This window comes from Lissotriton helveticus, chromosome 3_2 (genome assembly GCF_964261635.1).
Source record: "Lissotriton helveticus chromosome 3_2, aLisHel1.1, whole genome shotgun sequence".
Lineage (NCBI taxonomy): Eukaryota > Metazoa > Chordata > Amphibia > Caudata > Salamandridae > Lissotriton > Lissotriton helveticus.
In genome coordinates, this window is record NC_136062.1 from 119,952,676 (window position 1) to 119,976,845 (window position 24,170).

The 24,170-nt window shown below is 43.4% G+C and overlaps 1 protein-coding gene across 1 annotated transcript in view; it reads left to right on the plus strand.

The window, feature by feature from the left end:
- Positions 1–24,170, plus strand: part of TEX9 (testis expressed 9) — a 573,374-nt gene that overhangs the window by 473,288 nt on the left and 75,916 nt on the right. The window contains exons 10-11 of the mRNA XM_078684880.1: positions 8,080–8,214; positions 9,942–10,076. Of these exons, the coding sequence (XP_078541006.1) occupies positions 8,080–8,214; positions 9,942–10,076 (270 nt within the window). The remainder of the gene's footprint in view (positions 1–8,079; positions 8,215–9,941; positions 10,077–24,170) is intronic.

Sequence of the window (24,170 nt, forward strand, 5' to 3'; positions counted from 1 at the left end):
CGTTGGTTAACCACTGGAAAGAAAAAAACCATCTTGAAAGTGAGATGATGTGGACAGTGATTTCAAAAGTCGAAAATGATGCAAGAGGTGGAGATTTGGATGCAAAATTGATCAAAAGAGAGGCGATGCTCATAGTTAAGTTCAATACAGCCTTCTCAGGGTTGAATGAACTGTCGGAAATCTTTAAATTATAAGGACTTTGATCTCCTGAGAGGGACAGTGACAAGCTTCAAGTACGATAAAGGACCAAGACCTAGATATCACGCACACGAACTAACATCAGTAGTACCAGTAAGGCCCTTCAAAAAGGAAAAAACGCTCTAAAAGTAAATAACATCAGAAAAAGAGAAAGACCCGTAGAGAAGCGGGCTAAGTGCACGAATCCAGATGGACTTTGCTTGACCAATCGCCCATGAGTTTTATTCGTATTCTAATTCGGAAGATACAAGCCTTTAAACTGGAGAAAGGTGAGCACTCAAGTGGACCACACTTGGGCAAACTCCAGAAACAAAGTTTGTGTAAAAGACAAAATGTTTAAACTACAAATAGCGCTATGTCCCAGAACTACACTTCCCATGATCCTATGCGGACCAGGAAGTGAACGCGGTTAGATCGGCGTTTGGATGGCGTCGGAGTAACTACTCGGCAGCCCGGTCTTTAACAAGTAAGAGACATTTCAGCATGACGATACGCTTGGTTTTGACATGCTTTCCGCATTAATCATCACACCGCAATGGGAAGCACTTTTTTAATGCATCACGCACTATTTGTTTGACAGAACGAAAAAACAGCGACGGAGGATTGCCTAAAGTATAGACAACGCGCCTGACTCGCCCAATTAGGTAAGCGGCGCCCTGAGAATCTTACATGCCCAAGAATCAGAACACATTAACGTTTGTGGCAATAATTCAAGCTCCCTTTTTCAATCTAGAATTGGTGAGCCAGGCTGCTTCAGATGGGTGAATGAACGTGGCCAAGTAAGTGACTATCAGCGATGTATGGGTTTGAAAGGTAGATATGCGTGATGAAGAATTACTCATTTCCTGATTCTGGCTTTTTATTGCATTTTTTTAGACTGAGGTTCTAACAACAATTCCAACTTTCTCTGACGAGTGCGAGGTAGGTGAGGAAACTTGTAGTATTGGGCACAGGCAGCCTAGTGGTAGATAACCCCATATCCTAAAGCAACTTCTGTTTTTCCATTACAGATATGGTCCTGATGAGAACTCCGAAATGTTGGTAGTTCGAAACGCGTAGACTCTTTATGAGCCAAAAAATGAAAAATCAATAATTTACGTTTGAAAAAATTGTATATATTTAATTTGTTGGGAAACAAATATTGGCTCTGTTGTTGTGAATATCACAATTCCAGCATTTACCAAATCATTTATGCTTTGTTTTTGTTGTTTGTAGTGGTTTGATTGACGTATGAATGAAGATTGGATGTTTATTAGCATGCATTGTTCTGTAAATAAGAAAGGTTTTTTTGCGAAAATGTACCTTATATTTGTTGTGCACACCAGGTTTTAAAATTTGTATAACGCATGTAAAAAACCATTTACTCAAATAGAAGTGGTCAATTAAAAATTTAAAGAAAAATAAAAAAGTGAAATTAAATTCAACAAACATAGTGTCTTACCCGTATGTTTGGACCAAACACAAGTTAGATTCGTAAATCAGCGGCATTGGCACTTTTTCTTGTTTATTATATGCTTGTGGCAAGCTATGCCGGTGGGAGCCCATGCCCAGTGTTTTTGTTTCCAGTATCTAAATCTGTGGCAAGGAGGTATAGATCGGCTCCAGGAGACCCTCCCTTTCTTTCTACACATCCGTCTCCGGAAAGTCTGGTGGTGCAGTTGTCCTGTTCAAAACCATCTACAGGTGCATTACCTCAGGCTCCTGCCGACGGGGACTCTAAAAAGTTGGAGCAATCGGCTAAAATGGTCTTTTCTTCTTCTAGCATGACACTGAAATCGACCAATGCTACCTGTTTGTTGGGACGTTACATACATGCGTTGATGGATTGGGCTAAGCAATTGGTGCCCAAGTTGCCGGATGAAGAGCGGGGAAATTTTATGGAGGTTCTGTCGGATGCTCAGGCTGCTGCTCGACAGGTTATACAGTCCAGCCTGGATACGGCTGATTCTGTGGCCAGGGTTATGAGTTCCTCCATAGTTACCAGGAGACGGGCATGGCTTAGATCCTCGGGTTTTTCCACCAGACATGCAGGCTACCCTTCTTGATTTGCCCTTTAATGACTTTTTGGGGAGAAGGCTGAATCTGCTCTTCAAAGGTTCAAAGACGGCAAAGCCACGGCAAAATCTTTGGGATTACAAACCCAGTCAAGGGGGTTTGGTTATAAGAAATATCGAGGGTTTGGGAGGTCCTCCAAACAACCTCCAAAGCAACAACAGCAAAATCCTCTTTATAAGTCCTATAGAGGAAGAACCAGAGGTCGCCAACGTGGGTCGGCCCGCAATCTCACCTTCTCCTCTTCTACCTCCCCTGCTCCCCCTGGTAATGCAGGAAAGAAGCCCTAGATCCCCCATCCTGGATCATGTAGGTCCTGTACGGGGTTGGTTGTCTCACTTTCTACAGGGTTGGAAATCAGTCACGTCAGACCTTTCGGTTTTAAACCTTGTAGAGAACGGGTACGCCCTTCCCTTTTGGGAATTTCCTCCTCCTTACCAAGGTTTTTGTTCGGAGGACCATTTGCTTCTTCTTCAGAAGGAGGTCCTTGCTTTATTACAAAAAGGTGCAATAAAGGTGGTCCCGGAGCAGGAAAGGGGTCAGGGATGCTACTGCCGGTATTACCTGATCCCCAAAAAGGATAGCAGGTTACGTCTGATTCTGGACCTCTGGGTCTTGAATTTTTACCTGAAACAGGAGAAGGTCAAGATGCTCACCCTTGCTCAGGTTCTTCTGGCGTTGCAGCAAGAGGACTGGATGGTGTCGATCAATTTACAGGATGCATATTGTCACATCCCCATCCTGAAGTCGCACAGGAAGTATCTCCGTTTTTACGGTAGGGTCTCAGCACCACCAGTTTGCGGTCCTACCGTTTGGTCTTACTACTGCACCTCTAGTCTTCACGAAGGTGATGGCAGTGATGGCATCTCATCTCAGGAGTTCGGGGAGTCCAGTTTTCCCATATCTGGACGATTGACTGCTCAAAGCGGAGTCGCCAGAGATAGTGCTTCATCATCTGCGAGTAACACCTCAGCTGTTGTTCAAGTTGGGCTTTTCAATAAATGGGCCCAAAACTCACCTGGTGCCTTCTCAGTGCAACCTGTTCATAGGGGTGGTACTGAATACTACTGTGTGTCGAGGTTTTCCACCACCATAAAGAATTCTCGACATTCAGGAGATGATTCCTTTGTTTCACGATGGAGCGGTTGTTCCAGTCTTGAAGGTCTTTCGTCTGCTCAGTCTGTTCGCTTCCTGCATTCTGTTGATCGACCATGCACGCTGGCGCATGAGGGCACTCTAGTGGTATCAACACAAAGGAGATCTAGGGGAGTCAGTCAGAATCTCCAGAGACTCTGCAGCGGAGTTGACTTGGTGGAGTATGCGGGCAACCTATCTCAAGGAAAGCCATTTCAGCCTCCTCCGCCGGTGGCCACAGTGATCACGGATGCCTCCACTCAAGGGTGAGGTGCTCATCTGAGGGACCTGGAGGTCAAAGGTTTTTGGTCTCCAGAGGAAAGGTTGCTTCACATCAACCTTCTGGAATTGCGGGCGATACGTTTGACCCTTTGTGGTCAGTCGGTTCAGGTCCTGACAGACAACACTACAGCGATGTGGTACATCAACAAACAGGGAGGTGAAGGGTCGTATCGTCTGTTGAGAGGCTCAGAACTATCATATTTGTATGTTTGCAAATCATCTAGCCGGTGTGCTGAATGTTCGTGCGGACAGTCTGTCGGCATTACTTGGCTGATCACGAGAGGAGGCTTCATCTGGAGGTTGCCATCCCATCTTCGAGATGTGGGGATCCCCTCCGTTGGACCTCCGTCATGAGAAAGCGCACTGCCCGTTGTTCTCCAGTATCCGATGCAGGTGGCGCTGGGGAACGCGTTTCAATTGGATTGGAGCTTGCCACTCCTTTACGCGTTTCCTCCCATACCTTTGATTCCTCGGATTCTGGGGAAGATTTGTCCAAGACCGGGCCCAAGTTATATTGATTGCTCCGGATTGGCCAAGAAGGGTGTGGTACACAGATCTACTTCACCTCTCATTGCACCCTCCGCTTCGTCTCCCTCTTAGGACAGGTTCTACACCCCCACCTCCAGACCCTGCACCTTCATGCTTGGAGATTGAACAGGCAACCGGAGTTCCTTCTCTCTCCCTCCGGATGTGGTGGATGTTATTTTATCGTCCAGGCGACACTCCACTAAATCTATTTACTCTTCCAGATGATCTAGATTTGTTAAATGGTGTGGAGAGAGATCCAGTGATCCTTTAAAGGCCCACTTGTCAGATATTCTTGAGTAGTTTTCGCTGTTTTTGGTCCAGCAGGGTTGTGCTGTGGCCACTGTTAAGGGCTATTTGTCGGCTTTATCGGCATTTCTTTGTTTGCCGGATCAGCCATCTTTATTTAAGTCTCCCATGGTTTTGAGATTTATTAAGGGCCTTGCCATTAGGTTTCTGCCTACTCCTTTTGTTATGTCTGAATGGGATTTAAATCTTGTTTTGACTTTCTTGATGGGTTCCCCGTTTGTACCCTTACATAGTAGTCCTTTGAGACTCCTGTCTTTTAAAACGGTCCTTCTTGTGGCTATCACCTCAACAAGGAGGGTGAGTGAGCTTCAGGCTCACAGTTCAAAACCCCTGTTTTTGTCCATACATGCTGAGACGATGGTCCTCAGGACCAGGGCTGCTTTTCTTTCTAAGGTAGTCACTCCCTTTCATCTAGGGCAGTCCATTACCCTGCCTGTATTCTATCCACCCCCTCACCCTTCCAAGGAGGAGGAGAGAGTTCACCACCTGGTTCCAAAAAGAGAGGTGAGCTTTTATTGGGTTAGGACTAAAGACTTGCGATTGGACGATCAGCTCTTTGTGGGCTATGTTGAACACATGAAGGGCAAAGCTGTGCACAAGCGCACTCTTTCCAGATGGATCATCTTGTGCATCAAGATCTGCTACGCCCTGGCTGGTAAGGAACCACCTGACTGTATTAGAGCTCATTCTACAAGGGCCAAGTCATCCACTTCTAATTGGCCAGAGGGGTTCCTGTAGTGGACATTTGTAAGACTGCGAGATGAGGAGGAAGGGCCATTTTGCGCACTCTGTCCTGCAGGACTTTTTGGTATAAAAGGGTGGACACCCACCTCCGGGAGTGGGACTGCTGTGGGATTCTATTCATAAGGTGAGGAATCCACAGGCAGATATATCGATCAGAAGAACAATTTACTTAGCATCGGTAACGCTTTTTCTGGTGGATACAGTATCTGCCTGTGGATTCCTCACTGACCCATCCTCCTCCCTGATGTCCACCTTTGTATACCTTAAAGGTGGCATTGTTTAACATGTTTGTTTTGCATTGTCTTTTCTATCTGCATTTGTGTGGTTTATAGGAAATGCTTTTAGTCTTTGGCTTTCCTTTTGATTTTACACTATGTGTATTTGTTTGAATATTGTGTACTGTGTATGCTTTGAATCTGTTGTCGGTCCACCTGTTCACCTTGGAGGCACGCAAAAAATAGGTGGAACTGACGTCATCACGCAGACGAGGCTCTCTTATGGCTCCAGTGATGTCATGCTGACTCACGAGCGGAGCCATAGCATTGAGGCATCCTCATCGGCATGGAGCGCTAGGAAAAACTTTCTGGGGAATGCTTGCGCAGGTGATTTTCACAAAGAGTAATCCAAAGGCAGATACTGTATCCACCATAAAAAGCGTTACTGAAGGTAAGTAACTTGTTCTACTAGCCTACACCACCTCCCTTGAGTAAGCCTTAGACTGCTCTGCATTGCTACCCTCTGAGAGTCAAGCGCTACAATAGGGTGTTTGGTTCCCAGTGAAGGACAAATGTGACATGTTATTTGTGCAGGCCTCACAGATACTGCCTCGTTTTCCAACAGGTAGCAATAGCATATATTGACTTGGGATAGTCCTTTGCATAACCAAGGCCTACCACATATAATGGTTTGAACTTATTTCTAAGATTTCACACCCATTGTACCAGAGTGAAGACTTCATCCGTGACTTTACAAAGGCATGTATGCATTGTAGAAATTTCTAAGGCAGAAATTTGGACTACCCCATATGCGTTCCATAAGCATCACTGATGGGATTCATATTTCTGAAACGGTGCAGGTTGGGTAAATATGATGTTTTGCTTATTCCTTCTTGAGCAACATATAAGTATTTTTAAGTATGTATGTATGTGTGTATATATATAATATATTTATTGCTAACTGTTGTCATGTGGTACAAGTAGCCATTGTCGTTTTCCTTAAGTTAGCATGAGCCCGTGCCAGACTGTCCTCTTCGTTGTGCATGTTACTAGACTAACTTATTTCTGCTTTGTGCCACATTGCAGTTTTCACACAGGACATACTGTTGTTGCGTTCTGCTTTTTCCTGGGATTTAGTCTGAACCCCGCAGATAAGGTCAAACAACAATGCCCCTTGTTATTCTGTTCTGTTCTGTTCCGGCCCTAGCACCTACACAAAACACGCAGATGCAGCTGTTCGGGAACATGTACTTTGGTCATATAGGCATACACGGGTGGGTAACACTTAGTTGGAGACGGATCTTTCCAGAGAAGGGAGCATGACAGCACCTGTGATGTGATATCTATAGACTGAGGTACTGGGTCTGCTGCTAACCACCAAGAGATCTTCTAATATATAATCAGGGGAGGGGGTGTTGGGTCTTACGGCCACATGCATCATTGCACCCGTTTGCGATTCCTAAATTGCGAAAATGAAGTAATCGCAATTTAGAAATCGCAAACTGCAATGCATGAAAAATTCACTTTTTTTTTTGCGATTCAGTATTTTTCCTTAATTGTGATTCACAATTTGCGAATCGCAATTAAGGAAAACCCTTCCCATTGATTCCTATGGGCCAAAAGGCCCATATGAATGAATGGGAAGGCATTCACATTTTGCGAATTTCAAATTGCGATTCGCAAAACGTGAATGCAATTTCAAGGGTGCAAGGGGGGGGGGTCCAAAGAACCCCTCCCTGCACCCCTGAAATGTAACTTCAAATGCAATTTACACACACATATGCCCCAAGGGCATGTGTGTGTGTAAATTAATACTTTCAAAAATGCAATTTGTGCATATTTGAACGTTTTCTGTAAATTAGCATGAAGGTCAACCTCATGCTATTTTACCACTTCCAAATTGCGAATTCGCATTTAAAAAATGATCATGCATTGCATTTAAGAAATCTGAAATTGCGATTTCTTAAATGCAATCGCAATTTTAGAAATCGCATCATGGTTGCGATTCCTAAAACTGCAAAATGCATGATGCATTCCAAATGAGTCAATTGCATTCGCAAACGGACGAAAATTGCGATTCGCACCGTTTGCGAATGCAATTGACTTTGATGCATGTGGGTGTATCTGCCTTATATATTGACAGCATCTTTCATGAAGTACGACTACTTGCTATGCTGACAGTATTTGGGTTCGGCATTTTTCTACATGTTGTGGCTCATATACTGCATACTAGAGGACGTTAGTTAAAATAAACATTTAAACTTTTCTTGTGTCTGTCTAATTTTATTGTGGACTGGTACGAGAGTGAAAGTGTGTGTCCTTCAACCGCAATTCCTGAGAGGGTCGGGAGTGTTGTGTCGTGGGGTGTCTAACCATTTGTTCCTCTGTGAGTGAGTAGAAGGGCAAGTGAGACACTATAGCTAGTCGGTCCACGGGCTCATGGGGGCTGGTAGGATGACTCAGTCCCTGCCCACTAAGGTTCCATGATCCCAATCATAGTTCTATGACTCCACCAAATGCCTGCAACAGTAGAAGTGATGTATTTACTACACAAAGGATGATTTCAGGTTTATAAACTGTGTATGATCTTCATTATTCCTTTTTTGGTTTACTCATGTAGGAATTGGACAACTTGAAGCGAATGCAGAAGCAGGCAGTGACCAGTCAAGGTGCCACTGAGGTTCGCTTAAATAGGGCGCTTGAGGAAGCAGATCGGTATAAAATGGAACTAAATAAACTGAAACAAAGCAGCAAGGTACGGAGCAAGACACTCTATTGTACTGTGAATGTTATAAGCGGCAAGGAGTAGCAGTTACCTTTCCTTGGCGTAGATATCTTGTAAATAAAGGATGATCCCAGTAACAAATCAATTAATAAGATAGAGGGTGGTTGGTTGGTTGATGTGTGTCTCCTAGATTAGTGAGTTATCAAAGGCCCTCCTACTTAGAACTCAGAAACAGCAGTGTTCCTTTTCCCCAAAGTCATTGCAATTACGCTGTCAATATTATTTTTTGGGAGTGCACAGGGGTAACTGGTTTAAAAGATATAGGCCCACTGGATTTGGTTGCACAGTACTGCGTCATCCATGTTGAGGAACATCTTGAAAGTTTTGATGAGAACACTTGGCCACTTTGGGACTTCACAGTATGTTGTCACTAAATAAGTTGACCAGCTGGACAAAGAAGTGGCCAGACACAACTATGGTGCATCCAGTTGCTAGGCGTCATTTTTTTGTGGCTGATCAGCTTGATTTACCATGAATTTAGTTTTTTCATTTTACACAACTTCATTTTCAGAAATAGATTCGCAGTTGATGTAAGTAATGAAATCTACAAGATCACAATGAATGGAGTATAAAGGAAAACTTCCACCATAATATCCTGAATTCTTGTACGATTTTTCAAAGGCACTATTTGCAAGATCAGGGCTGACTGTCGATCCTGTGCAAACTGGAGAATTACGAGTTGTGTGATAGCTTAAATTCCTCCCAGTTTTCCTCCTAAGCTATGTGAAACCTGCCAAAAAGTATAGGGTTTTTTCCACACCTGTCTTCCCCCAGGGTAAATGTGTTTGTGTGGTAAATACCCCGACCGGTTCTACACAACTTGTAATCAGGGCCACAGGATGGGAACATATTTTACAGATTTACGTCCTCATATGTGTAATATTTTATGTTAAAATGCTACTTCATCTCCCCTCAGGTAAGCAAATTAATTGTTTCGATCATCTCTCCAAAAACTCGAAAACCTCAACATGTTTGAATATTTATCCATATCTCATCGATATGTATAATATGTCTTCGTTTTGACTTATTTTTCATCGCCTCTGGTGTATTTTCATGTGCGTAAATCAAAATGAAGCGAAGTGGTCCAAGTTTAGATTCGTCAGTTAAATGTTAATAACCTAACATTGTTTATAGCGAGTTTGGTCAAATTAACCCTCTTTAGTGATTGGGTATTTCTGACTGAGCATGTACTGTGTTGCAACCTGTGTTTATGCCATCGAAGCCAGTGTTGGTACATTAGAGGACTGTTGAATAGCCCCAAGGATTGAGTAAACTGCACTTGAGGGCTTTCACCTGACCAGCATCCCTGGGTGCAATCTAGAGCTGGGGCACCATCACAGTGAAGATTCTCCTATTTACCAAGGCGAGAGAGTACCCTTATTTTAGTGCCATCTGTAATCCAAGAAAAACGGCACCAAATTATCTGTTCCTCAGTGATACTTTCTGTGATCCTGATTGCTGCTTTTCTGTTGTAACAAACAACATTCTTGTTTATTTTTGCACTAAATCCAGCACTGTTTTTTCATTTAACGCCCATAAGTATGGTAAGGGCCGTCTGTGTTTTAGGAATCTAAATCTGTGCTGGGAAAGACATCAGTGAGCAAACTTAAACCACACATATGTTGCATTCGTAGGTTGTTGTTGCATTCGTTGGCTGTTGCTCATTTTATGAGAAATAATGTTTTCCTTTCTTGCAGGATACAGCTAATCAAGAACACAAAAAAATAGAGGAATTAAAAATGGAAAACAAAAAGCTCGAGAAACAGAAATCGGAGTTAATGACTGGATTTAAGAAGCAGCTCAAACTAATCGACATTTTAAAGAGACAAAAAGTAGGCTCACAAATGATAATTGAATACAGGTTCACCTCCTTCTCTTGTTTTTCTGAACCACATTGAGTGATTTATTCGCTAACTCTGTTACCCAATCTTAGACATTTTGCCTTTCTTTCAGTAATAGGAGGCATCTGTATTTTTATATAGACTTAAATCTTGTACACCACATCTAGCTTGAAACTACGTTTAGTGTAAAATAAATTCTGAATTAACAATATTATTAGTTATTTCTCTGTCAAATATGCATTAATCTTCTGCTTTAAACATGTACAAAAAAAATTCTCACTTCAGAGTTTCAGGATCCTAGAAGAAGTATCCACTAATTCTGCATCGTAGGATCTCCATTAATAGTCATGAACTTTCAATAATTCCTCGCTGCTTCTGTGGTCCCCAGAACACCTCCTTCAATATATATTAACAGTTCAGGACAAAGACACTGAAGAATGTTCATCACTGAATGTCAACGTTCAAAACAAGCTTTATTCGGTTAAATGAGACATAACTATAAAAGCAGCCTAAAAATTATACATATCTTAATATTTCACAGTATACAATAAAACACATAAAATACATAAAAACATGTTAGACTAAAAAGAAACCCCAAGCAGGGGACCTTGATAGCGATATACATTAAAGTGCTTTGTGCAAAATACCTAATTCTTAGCATAATAATAACTCTGACAACTTCATTATACTACAGAATATATAGGTAAGGTGCATTACAGTTTTAGCACTTTAATATTCTGTCTAGAAGAGCTAATATATAGAATACAATGTGCTCAATGTATATTTGAAAACATAAAAACATAGTGTACAACTATAGATATTGTTTACAAAAGGTGCTACGTGCAAAGTAGTGCAAGATTATCCGATTCAAAGCTAAACTATGGTATCATAGCTTCATAGTACATCATGGAGTAAGGATAACATACTTTCCCTCTGAAGTTTCATAATTGTAACTGGGAAAGCAGAAAGAATAAGGATACCAGGTACATGGGATATAATCTTTACAGAACCTATTGCACAAATATGGGCCAATTTATCTGAATTTACATAATTGTTTTCATATACAAGGGCCTCGAGATGTGAATTGCTATGTCTTATTTTAATTGACTTATGGCTATAGGTCACAACGTCATTGCAGACCCTAATATTTACCAGACTACAAACATATTCAATAGCTGTATTATACGTAAAAAGTCTCTGCTTTAAAAATAATGGTTGTAGGAGACTCTTCCTATCATCTCTATAAAAAACCACAGAATTAAATAAAATGCAATGTTGTCGGAGCTGATCTTCCATCGCATGGGCACTTTAGGAGATTATGATTCCACTTGCCCATCGTTGGTAAAGCTATTAAAAAATGGACTAATCCCATTCTCAATCTGGTGAGATAAAATCTGTGTTTTGTATTTGTAATCTGCTGTAGATGAAAAGGTATCCCGGGCCCAGATGTCCAGTCCAAGGAAGCTTTGGTCATTGATTTCTGATTTGCATTTACATCCCTTAGCCAATTCAGTGATTCCATTAAATTATTCTTCAAGTCTTTTTTCCCATTAAGTATTTGAAAGGGATTTTTTAAATCAGTATTTATAGTACATTCATTTAAAAGGTTTTTAATATAAACTAACCATGGTATTTCTTTTCCTTGTTCATGGGCAACGCAATCTTTGATGATATCCTGTGTAAACTTTGTACCTTCTTTACTCCAGATACCATACCAGATATTTAAACTTATTGTACCCATGAAATCATGTGTATAAGAGGCATCTAATTCTTTATGCACACTGAATACTGGGGTGGAGCTGGGCACAGCTAAGAACCGTTGCAAAAAAAATTTATTGGGTATTAAGGATTTTACAATTTGCCCCTCCCCATAGTGTTGCCCCATAACAAATCCCAGTAAGGCACTTGCTTTTATAAAGTGTCATTATTTCCCTGATGGGCATAATGGCCATTTTATGTGAAAATCAAAAAATTGACACTGTTATTCTCATTAATTTTACTTTACAATGCTAGATATGGGCTCCCCAGTTCAACTTATATGTGAATACCAGCCCTAAATATACAAACGATTTTGTTTTTACAATGGGGACACGATTTATATGATGATTCTTGGTTTTTCCTTGTCCACAAACCATCCTAAAGGTCTTTTTTTCAGATTAATTCCTATGTACTTTTCCTGCATGTATTGTGCACATTTTCGGATAAGGGTCTGCAGCCCATTCACAGTTCTTGGTAATAAGACCGCGTCATCTGCGTAAAGTAGGGTCAGAAGAGCACGTTCGCCTACTTTGGGGACATCTGCGTTAAACTTTTGCAATTCCTCGTCTACACTATTTATATATATATATATATATATATATATATACATACACACACATTCTACCTGATTCACAGTTTTATCCTGAGGCTAGCTGTGCCTTCCTCGTCTAGCCCATAACGGACTCTGGTGGTCAGGCGACTGTATATCTGAGAAAGGTAAATAATGATGTAATTGGGAGCACCCATTCGATCCAAGGTTTGCCATAATTTCGCATGATTTACTAGGTCGAAGGCACTAGTTAAATCAATAAAACAAAGGTGTAGCTGACCCTTTTTTATATTTGTGTATTTACTAATCAATAGGTGTAAATTAATACATTGTTCAATAATCCCTAATTACAGTCTAAACCCATATTGTGTTTCTGTAAGGATTTGGTTTCCTCTACCCATATTTGCAATCTCTCTAACAGTATCCTACCCATCAGTTTTGAGGTTGTGTCAAGAAGTGAAATAGGGTGAAAACATTTGCCCTTTTTTAAAATTGGCACAATTATGGTTTCAGTCCATGTTTCTGGTATTGTGCCCCCTGCAATAATGTTACATACTTTTTGTAAAAGAGGGGCCCAGAATCCAATATCATACTTAAAAATGTCTATTGGAACCCCATCAACACCAGGTGCCTTGCCATTTACACTTCTCACTAGAGCCATTGTCACTTCATCCAGTGTGATGGGGACCAAATTAGATGATTCAAAAGTTATAAAAGTTTGGATATTTGATAAATCTATGGTACCATCAGGGCCACTTTTTTCCTCTAAAATAAGGGTTTCATTTTCTGCATTAAAAACCTGGCCAAAGTAACGTATCCACTCTTAGGGCTGCAGCAGACTCTCAATTTTGGTAGCACAATTTTCTTTAAAAAACGGGTGGTTTATAGTCTTCCAAAATAGGGATGAACCTTTTGTATTTGCGGCCTGGGAAAGTTTTCCCCAAGCGGTGTATTGGATTTCTCGCTTTCTTTTTACTATGGACTGTTTATATAAAAGTCTCTGTTTTATGATAAGTTCACTATCTCTGGCCTGATTTTTAAAGCTTTTTTCAATGACTGGTTTGCCTTTGTTCATTGTGAATCAAACCAGCCAACTATTTTCTTTGTTTTTTCTTACTCTTAATTTTCAAACCTCTAGAGATTTCAGCAGTAATATTACAGAAGGACCCCATAATCTCATTGTCAGTAAGATCCACCCTATTACAAACTTCTAAATCTTGTTTACAGTTGTTCGTTAAAACTCAAATATTTTGGGTTTACTCCCGACCATTCAATAGATATACCCTTTTCCACCTGAGTAGAAATAAAGGGGGCTAAACGATGTCCAGTATGATAGATATCTATTCTAACTGTTAGGAGAAGTGGATGGTGATCGCTAACACAAATTATTTTCACCTCCATTTTCTCTATTTGCTCTTGGCCATGTGCAGAGATTAGAATGTGGTCAATGATTGAGCCTTGGCCATGTCCTTCGAAAGGCGGTAGTTGGGGTAGCCAGTACGATGTATTCTGATCTAGTAATTCTAGATTGTATTTGGACATTACCTCATTAATGGATTCATTATAGGGATTATGGGGGAAAAGGGAATAGCTATCCCCACACTCGTTTCCATACACACAAAGCTTTCCATCTGAAATGCTACATTTCTTGCTATTAAAATCTACGGCCCAAATCAAAAGATAATCACCCTTTATTTCTTTTAAAAATAAATCAAGCTCCCTCTCGAGTACCAGTATCACTTGATTTCTGATGTTATCAAAAACATTATTGTAGAAATTAATTACTACAAAAATTGGTAGTCAGAAGAATAAAGCCACAAGAATTGGAAAAAGAGAGAATCAATATAAACTTTCTTCAGAGTCAGTGGACATGTAACTGAAAGTAATTCTGCTAGGCCACCCTTCGCTCTTCCATTCCGTGAAGGTATTGCTTGAGTGTCCACGGTTGAAAAACCATCAATATGGAAGGGTTCCATGTGCCAAGTCTCTTGCATGCAAATAATTTCACAATCATTCAAAAAAACAGGCCATGTCTCATCGTTCAATTTCTTATTTATACCCGCGATGTTCCAAGTTACTAAAGTCAATTTTTTAGATTTCATTTTTTGAGTTGCAGGTAGTATCTCTGGTGGTATCTCATCAGTGGGGCCAGACTCTTGTACGTATCCTCTTGTAGTCAGTCTACATCGCTACATCTTCTGAGGGGTAAGAATCTTTTAAACAAAGCAAGTGGTTTAGACTTCTCTGATATTGTAAGACCATGTCTGGATTGACTAGAAATACCTATATCTGGCTTATAGAAGTAACCTAGTGGAACCCCAGTGATGGTTTTATTCTGGTGTTTTAATGATATCTATCAATTGTTACATAGATCTTCTATCAGGGTCTTAACCATCTCTGGGTGTCGAAATGAGACTACAACACCGTCCCCTTCGCAATGTATTAGTTGTTTCCCTACCCAGGGTACTCTTCTTACCATATTAATGCTTTGAGAACAAGGTATTTACGTCATATTCACAATAATTATTAAACCAGAATACAACCTTATCCAGTATTGGGGTATCTTTCATAGAATCACATGCCTGAATCATTCCCCGTCGTCGAGGCGGGAATCCCACGGTAAATAAAAAAACAGTGCCAAAAGCACTTTGTAGTAGTAGTAGGCCCTAGAAATAGGCCTGAAGCCTAAATTATAGTAGCCTATCTACCTCATTATGTCAAAAAGACCAGTCTTTGCTCCAACCAATCAGCTCACAGCACCCTCTAGAACCCTCTCTGCAGAGCCAGTTCTCCTCAGAATTTCACCGCACGTCGTGTGGAAGGGAGTCTCCCTGAGTCTTGACTCAGTTTTTTCCTCAGAGCTTCAGGATGTATGACAAGAAGGCCTTGTTTAGACCTTGCAGAACCTGCGAGAAGAAAAGGGTCCATGTGGATGACCAGCACAAGGACTGTATTTATTGCCTTTATCCCAAACATGAGGCTAAAAATTGTAAGATCTGCCGCACCTTCCTTTCTAAGACCTTAAGGGATAGGGAGGCTAGAGTCCTTTTGTGGCTAAAATCCTCTTCCACGGATGATGATGACAAAGCTTCTACCACTAGCAAGAGGTCGAGGTCTCAGGAGGATAAGAGAAGTGAGGGGAGAAAACATGCGAAAACCTCCCACTCTACTTCAGGCTCTTCACATAGATCTCCACATTCTGTCTCTGGAACCTCAGCCACCAACGATTCCTCTAAGAAAACCGTGAGTAAGAGCTCTTCTGTCTCCTCACCAGTGACTACTATTTCTACTTCAACTCTTCTACGGCTATGATCTCCACTACATCTGTCATTTCGCCTATTGTGTCTACAAAGATTTGTATTGTGGCTAAAAGAACTCTCATAGACGGCTCGTCGACGAAGACATCATCGTCAACGAAGCCTTCGTCGTCTAAAAAGAGCCCGTCAACGAAGTCATCGACGCCACCGTCGACGATTGTTTCGTCGACGAAGAAAGCATCAACGACGAAGCCGTCGACGACTGTCCCGTCGACGACGAGACCGTCGTCGATTGTCCCGTCGAGGGTAGTTCCATCGACGACGGTCCCGTCGACGTCAGGTCCCGTCGACGGCAATTCCATCGACGACGTTTCCTTCGTCGTCGACGATAATCCCGTCGACGACGACATCTTTTCAGCAGCCAGCTGCACCTTTGTCACCGGTGCCGTCAAAGTTGATGGATTCAGCTTTAGTGAAGCCGATCGCTGGGAATCAGGTTTTTTGTACGCCAGTTTCAACGAAGAACTTTCAACTCGTCTCTTACAAGAGGCAACAAGGTTCTTACATGTCACCACTTATGCCCTCTCATCTTCTGGAATCCTACTCGGATGACGAAGAAGATGATTTTGAGGATGATGATAATGAAGGAGCCTTTGGTGTGGCGCGTCACCCATTCGATCTCGTCATCAAGTGTCAAGATGATGATGAAGACGACACTTATACTGAACATTACTATCAGGAGGACATTTTAGTGCCTCACTCTTTGGAACATCAGAGGCGGCCTAAGGTCTCAGAAGTCACCCATTTACCACCTACCCTGATTCAGGATTTACAGGATATGCTGGCAGATTACAAGCAACGCTTTCCGCCAAAAATGCCTCAGCCTACTACTTCTATTCCTCCATCTTAAATTCCACCGCTTTCTCCAGTTGTGGAACCTACGCAACATGAGTTGCCTCCACAAACCCCAGACACGCCCTCAGAAGAGGAAGTAGAGGAAGGGGAGTTGCCTAACGCACCTTCATCAGACCCGTGGGGTGATTATGTTATTCCCATGCCATCCCCTCCGACTCCTCAGCCTTCAGATTCTCCACCTGAGGATGTAGGTGGCTTCCACAATCTGATGCAGAGAGCAGCAAACAGATTTAAACTCCCGGTGACTGTGGAGCAAACTGAGTGTTTTCTTCATGATTTTAAGGAAGAAACCAGGAAGGTGTCTCGAGCCATTCCTATCATTGAGTATATTTGGAAAGAGGGCCTCAAAATAATGAAAAACCCCGCTTCTGTGCCTGCTGTGTTGCCAAGAATTGAGAAGAAATACCGTGCCCCGCTCACTAGTCCAGCGTGCCTTATTGGTCATCCGCGTCCAGATTCGGTGATCTCTCAGGCTGCACAACAAAGGTCGAAGAATCCTGCTACCCCTATTTCTACACCACCTGATAAAGAGGGGCGACGTTTAGACCTTATTGGGAAAAAGTTTTCCACAATGGCTGCGGCCTCCATCAGAGCTGCAAATTCTTTGGCGATTATAGGGCGCTATGATCGCCAAATGTGGTCAGAAATGGCTGTTTTCATGGAACTCATTCCAGAAGATAAGAGGCAGGAAGCACGAAAAATATTAATGGAAGGAGAGCGCGCAGCTGCGGAGTCCATCGACTGCGCATTAGATATTGCAAACATAAATTTCAGACAGTTGGCAGGAGCGGCTGTCTTGAGACATCAAGGTTGGTTGAAGGCCACTACCTTTCGTCCAGAGGTCCCATTGAAAGTGCTGGACATGGCTTACGACGGAGAATCCCTCTTTGGGAAACATGTCGATGAAGCTCTCCAAGCAATTAAAACAGATACGGATACTGCAAAATCGCTGGGGTCATTGCAGTACAAAAGAGGATCGTTCAGAGGAGCGAGAGGAAGCGGTTATTCGTCCAGAGGAAATTATTACCAGCAAGGCAGGCAATATCAACCGCAATACTGCCAGAACTATCAATCTTCGTATCGCCAGTCTGCATCGGCTGGTTTCTCTCGCCAAGGAGGAAGAAGGCGCACGAACAATCAGGGGCGAGACAATCACAAGAAACAGTGAGATCAATTGGGCGTCACCTTCAATCCCCTATTTTCCAGTGAGCGCGAAGATATCTGCCTTCCAACACCAATGGCATCAGATAACAACAGATCAGTGGGTGCTGGACCTAGTCCAACATGGTCACACCCTGGAGTTCATTACCAAACCTCCAACAACTCCGCCCAAGGGTCCCCCTCCCCCTCGTCTTCACTTACTGATCAAGGAGGTTCAAGCAATGCTTCTCAAGAACGCTGTAGAGAAAGTTCCAATCCATCAGAGAAGGACAGGTTTCTATTCCCGTTTTTTCCTCATAAAAAAGAAATCAGGGGAATGGCGACCGATCCTAGAACTGCGCAATCTGAACAAATATCTCAAAAAGCAGGGATTCCGAATGGTCACTCTCTCAGACATTCTCAACTGCCTCAACGAGGGAGATTACATGGCTTCCTTGGACATGGAAGATGCATACTTCCACATCCCAATTCACCCAAAACATCGAAAATACCTCCGTTTCACTGTGGCTGGCCCCCATTATCAGTTCAAGGTCCTCCCATTTGGCCTCAAGTCGGCCCCAAGGATTTTCACGAAGTGCCTAGCTCCTGTAGCAGCAGCTCTTCGATCAGCAAAGGTGCAGGTCTTCCCGTATTTGGACGACTGGCTAGTCAAAGGTCCATCGAAGGCCAAAGTAAAATCCGACATTACGATATGCCGCAATCTCTTTGCATCGCTAGGCCTTACAATCAACAAGAGCAAATCTCAATTGGTTCCGAAACAGAACCTGTTGTTCCTAGGAGCTTGTCTAGACACAGTAGAATGCAAGGCATTCTTGTCTCGAGAAAGACAACTCCGACTACAGGCCTTGGCAACAAAACTGTCAAGAAAAAGGTCACTTTCAGTTCGCCTATTTGCATCACTTCTGGGGATGTGCTCTTCGGCCATCAACCTTATTCCATTAGCACGTCTAAAGATGCGACCTTTACAGGGAGAGCTACATCTTCAATGGCAACAAGCGACAGGCTCTTTCGAGGACACCATCACAGTCACCAACAGGATGGTGCATGCCCTTCAATGGTGGACAAGGCTGAGCAATCTGGAACAGATACTCACTTTTTTGCAAGCCCATCCGGATTTCATTCTGACGACAGATTCATCCATGGAGGGCTGGGGAGGTCATCTCCAGGATTTACAGGTGCAGGGAAAATGGTCTCAACAGCAGAAAAAATGCCACATCAACAGTCTAGAGTTGAAAGCCATTTTTCTTTCTCTTCAAGCGTTTCTCCCCAGGATCGCAGGATCCTCAGTTCTGGTCAGAACAGACAACACTACCAGCATGTTTTATATAAACAAGCAAGGGGGAACGAGATCAGCAACATTGTCCAGGGAAGCCCAAGAGTTATGGCAATGGTTAACGATTCACAACATAACTCTCAAGGCAGAACACGTCAGGGGTCTGTACAACACCTTAGCAGACAAACTGAGCAGATCCTCGTCAGATTGCCATGAGTGGGAACTGAACAACAACCAATTGAGCAAGGTGTTTCAGAGGTGGGGCAAGCCAATGTTGGATTTGTTTGCAACCCAACAGAACAAGAAATGCTGGTACTTCGCCAGCAGGTACCCTCAACCGGGATCAAGGGGGAATGCCCTGTCCATGCGATGGTCAGGGAGTTATGCTTACGCCTTTCCTCCGATCCCTTTGATTCCACGAGTGGTGCGCAAGATGAAATTGGAGAGTTGCTGCCTTCTGCTAATTGCTCCCAGGTGTCCTCGCCTGTATTGGTTTCAGGAGCTCATGCTTCTCTCACAGGAGCCACCGATCAAGCTGTTGGTAATCCCAACGTTACTATCACGCAACGAGGGCCAGATACTGCACCTGGACCCTCAATCGCTGAATTTGCATGCATGGCTCCTAACTTCCTAAAATTTCAACATCTGCAATTCCTCAGGACTGCCGAGACATTCTAAAGAAAGCAAGAGCCCAGAGTACTATAAAATCTTATCGTCTCAAATGGAAGCGCTTCTGTGCTTGGTGCATCTCAAACAATTTACATCCTATAAAGGCACCAGCAGAAAAAATACTACCCTATTTATTGCATTTGGTGCGATCTGGTCTTTCTTTTTCTTCAATAAAGGTCCACTTAGCGGCTTTATCCAGATACAGGAAGATGGCTGACACTCAATCGCTCTGCTCTTCATCGCTCGTTAAGCAATTCATGAGGGGTCTTTTCTGGGCTTATCCTCCAGTAAAGCCTTCACCACCAGAATGGGAGCTCAATACAGTCCTCTCACAGCTGATGAAGCACCCGCTCGAGCCCATCCATAAAGCTGACCTAAAATTCTTGACATGGAAGGTTGCTTGGTTGTTAGCCCTAACTTCCACCAGACGATTGGGAGAAATTCAGGCATTCACTATAAAGGAACCCTTTATGCATTTTTCCCAAGACTATGTCACTTTGCGGACGAATCCAACATTCATACCAAAGGTGCCTTCTCAATTTCATCTAAATGAACCAGTCAAGCTGAAGGTTTTCTTTCCAAATCCTTCAACCCCAGCGGAGAGAACATTACATTCTTTAGACATCAAAAGATGCCTAAAGTTCTACTTCCAGAGAACTAAGACTTTAAGAAAATCAGATCAATTGTTTGTGGCTTATGGCCAGACTACATTGGGTAAAGCGGTCACTAAAGCTACGATTTCCAGATGGATAGCTTCTGCCATCCAGTTCTGTCACATCAAGGCTAACCGACCATTGACAAGGTCTGTTCGATCTCATTCAACAAGAGCTGTGGCAGCGTCTGCAGCTTTGTTTGCAGGAGTGACGCTTGAGAACATTTGCCGTGCTGCGACATGGAAGAATGTCCACACGTTTACAAGACGCTACTGCCTACAATCAGCAAATCAGAATGATGCGGCAGTGGGCCAAGCTGTGTTACGCCACCTGCAGGGCCGTTTCTGCCATTAGGCAGGACTAGGCGGCCGCCTAGGGCGGCAAAAGGTGGAGGGCGGCAAAAAACATGCGGGCAGCAGCACCGATAATAAGTGGAGTGCAAGCGCATCATTCTTTATTATGCTGTTGTACTAGTAAATTGTTGCTGAGCGCACCCTAGCTTAGTGGTGGGTTGTGGTGCGTGTGGAGAGGAGCGGGCGGGCGGTACAAACAGTATTCTATCATGTGCGGGTCCCTCCCCAGGGCCGTCAATCTAGTAGCGCGGGATAGCGCTACCAATGACGGCCCTAGGCGTCATCATTTTGTCCAATCCCGAGCGGTGCTTCAACAGCCAGTGACAGCGTGACGCGCACCACCCTCTCGCTGTCGGTGCGCGGCGGACGGCCGGACTCAGGGCCGTTTCTGCCATTTGGCAGGACTAGGCGGCCGCCTAGGGCGGCAAAAGTTGGAGGGCGGCAAAAAACATGCGGGCAGCAGCACCGATAATAAGTGGAGTGCAAGCGCATCATTCTTTATTATGCTGTTGTACTAGTAAATTGTTGCTGAGCGCACCCTAGCTTAGTGGTGGTTTGTGGTGCGTGTGGAGAGGAGCGGGCGGGCGGTACAAACAGTATTCTATCATGTGCGGGTCCCCCCACAGGGCCGTCAATCTAGTAGCGCGGGATAGCGCTACCAATGACGGCCCTAGGCGTCATCATTTTGTCCAATCCCGAGCGGTGCTTCAACAACCTGTGACAGCGTGACGCGCACCACCCTCTCCCTGTCGGTGCGCGGGGGACGGCCGGACTGTGTGTAGCGGTGCGGGCTAATGGAGAATTGACTGCCAGGCCCGACCAGTTAACTGCTGCCAGTGCCCCGGTGCCCCACAAGAACAACACAGACCTGCCCTGTCCGGCGGCCGGCTACTCAGAGTCCTCGGCTCCTGCTGGCCTGGCTTGAGACCCCAGAGTCTCACAGTAGTAGTGCCGGTGATAGCGCCGAGCGTCTGACTGAGGCCAGCAGTGCATGAGCCTCGGAGCCTGCAAACTGCACGGACTTGCGCGTGGACGTGACATTCTTTCACCCGAGCACAGGTGAGTAAGTTACCACGCAGTTAGAGCGAAGCGAGTATTACGAACATCATGCAGGCCTGCTGCAAATGTGGAAAATATGTACAGTACTTTTAATTTGAAAAGAGGCCTTTGAGTCTGAGTCAATCTCTGAGCTCGTCCCGGTCCCCACGCCTCCAGAGATGGGGGAACAACTGTGAGAGATAAGTCTGCGTGGGTGTTGTTAATTGTTTGTTTGTTGCGCAGCAGGCCCTCATTCAAAAGTCATAAAATGGCAGGTATTGTGCTTGGCGTCCGCCACCCCATGTCCAGGCGGCATTCTTCGGCTCCAGTCAGTGAGGTGATAGAATCCCTCCACAACTGTGCATGTGGGCAAGGCTGGGTGGAGGTCAGGACACGGGAGAGGGGGTCAAGGAAGGCCGCGAAGAGCGTGTGCCTTCCACTAGTTTAAAGTCTGAGTGAGGCCCCCATTTCCTTAAGCTGCGCGCATTCCAGCAATGTGTTTAACTGTCTGGGCCTGGTCCTGGTGTCAAGAGTGTGGAGCGCCAGTGCCAGGCTGAGTGGAGTGTCTGCCATTTATTCCAGTATTATACCTCTACTTGTACTTTGTACGCTTTTGTATCTTGCTCACATGTCACTTTTTCCTCCTGTAATTTACCGTTTGCTACTACCTCTTGCATTTTGTTTGCTCACAAATGTCACTTCTGCCTCATGTAACTTAACGTATGCCTTTGTAATCTGTTCACTTGTAATTTTCTCGTCATGTATCATTACTGTTCCCATTGTGAAGCGCTCTGACACCTTCGGGTAAAGTCTGCGCTATATAAAAACGCATAAAATAAATAAAATAAAAGGAAGGCCGTGAAGAGCGTGGCCTTCCACTAGTAGTTTAAACTCTGAGGCTCCCCTTTCCTTGAGCTGCGCGCATTCCAGCAATGCGTGGAACTGTCTGGGCCTGATGTCAAGAGTGCGGAGCGCCAGTGCCACAGCATTTCACCACTGCCAGCCCCTCTGTGGTACAAATTAAAAGATTTAGGAGGATTATGTAGGATAATTCGGACTATGGATAGACCTCAATTGGAGGCTGTTCATCATGATTAAGGGTGGCTTGGGTCCTATTGCTTGAAAGAAAAAATGCCCTGTTGCCCCTACAGTTGAGTACTAAAATCTAGCCACAATTGGTGCTTTTTGGGCCACATAGCCTATGATGTCAAAATGTGACATCACAAGAAGTAACATCAGATAAGGTAAGATCCCACTCATCGGTTTTTAATAGGTATATATTATGAGTGCATTAAGCAATAAGCACATTATTTGGTTCAACAAATTTTGCTTTACGGTTGTCCTACAAAAGTGGCACACTCCCAAAGCAAAATGTGGGCCTAAACTAATTTTACAGTTTTTTTTAAAACCCTGCCATAAAGAAATTGGTAACCAGGAGAAGCATGGTAGTACATCTGTTATGTTTAATTGGTTTCAAAATCTGCATTTTCTAATATTTAATGTTTGATGTGCTTTATCGTTTAATGTTGTATACAAGTTGTTTTATATCTTATGAATTCATTCTTCTATCCTGGATGACGGGGGCAAAAGTGATCGTAGTAAAAGGGAGGGGACGGCATTTTTCAATTCTCGCCTAGGGCGGCAAAACACCTAGAAATAGCCCTGGCCACCTGTTTCCATAGGAATACATTCAGGTACTATCGTTGGCTTCTTTCTTCAATTACATAAAGTTCAAATTGTTGTTTATAATATGCAGACATATGTTGTCATACAGTAAGTTTATATGCTACTAATGTTCCATTTCCTGTAGTAAATTGCATTACTTCTATGTTGGTTTTCAATAAGATTGTTAATAGATCAATCTCAAAGCGATTGTTGGTTGTTCACTGTACATTCATGGGGGTGCAATATAGTAAGTCTCCCACCATCCACAACCGACTTTGCCTGGTTTACTGCTTGCTATTCTGATTCAGGCATGTGAATCTATGAAAGATACCCCAATACTGGATAAGAAAACAAGTTACTTACCTGTAACTTCAGTTATCCAGTATTGGTATCTTTCATAGATTCACATGCACCCATCCTCCTCCCCAAAGAGGCAGTTCTCTAAGGTTGGGATACTTGTTCTCACTTGTGCTACGAAAATCTGAGGAGAACTGGCTCTGCAGAGAGGGTTCTAGAGAGTGCTGTGAGCGGATTGGTTGGAGCAAAGACTTTGGTCTTTTTGACATAATGAGGTAGATAGGCTACTATAATTTAGGCTTCAGGCCTATTTCTAGGGCCTCCTACTACTACAAAGTGCTTTTGGCACTGCTTTTTTATTTACCGTGGGACTCCCGCCTCGACGACGGGGAATGATTCAGGCATGTGAATCTATAAAAGATACCAATACTGGATAACTGAAGTTACAGGTAAGTAACTTGTTTTCTTATTTTTCAGTTATTCCCAATCCTCATTT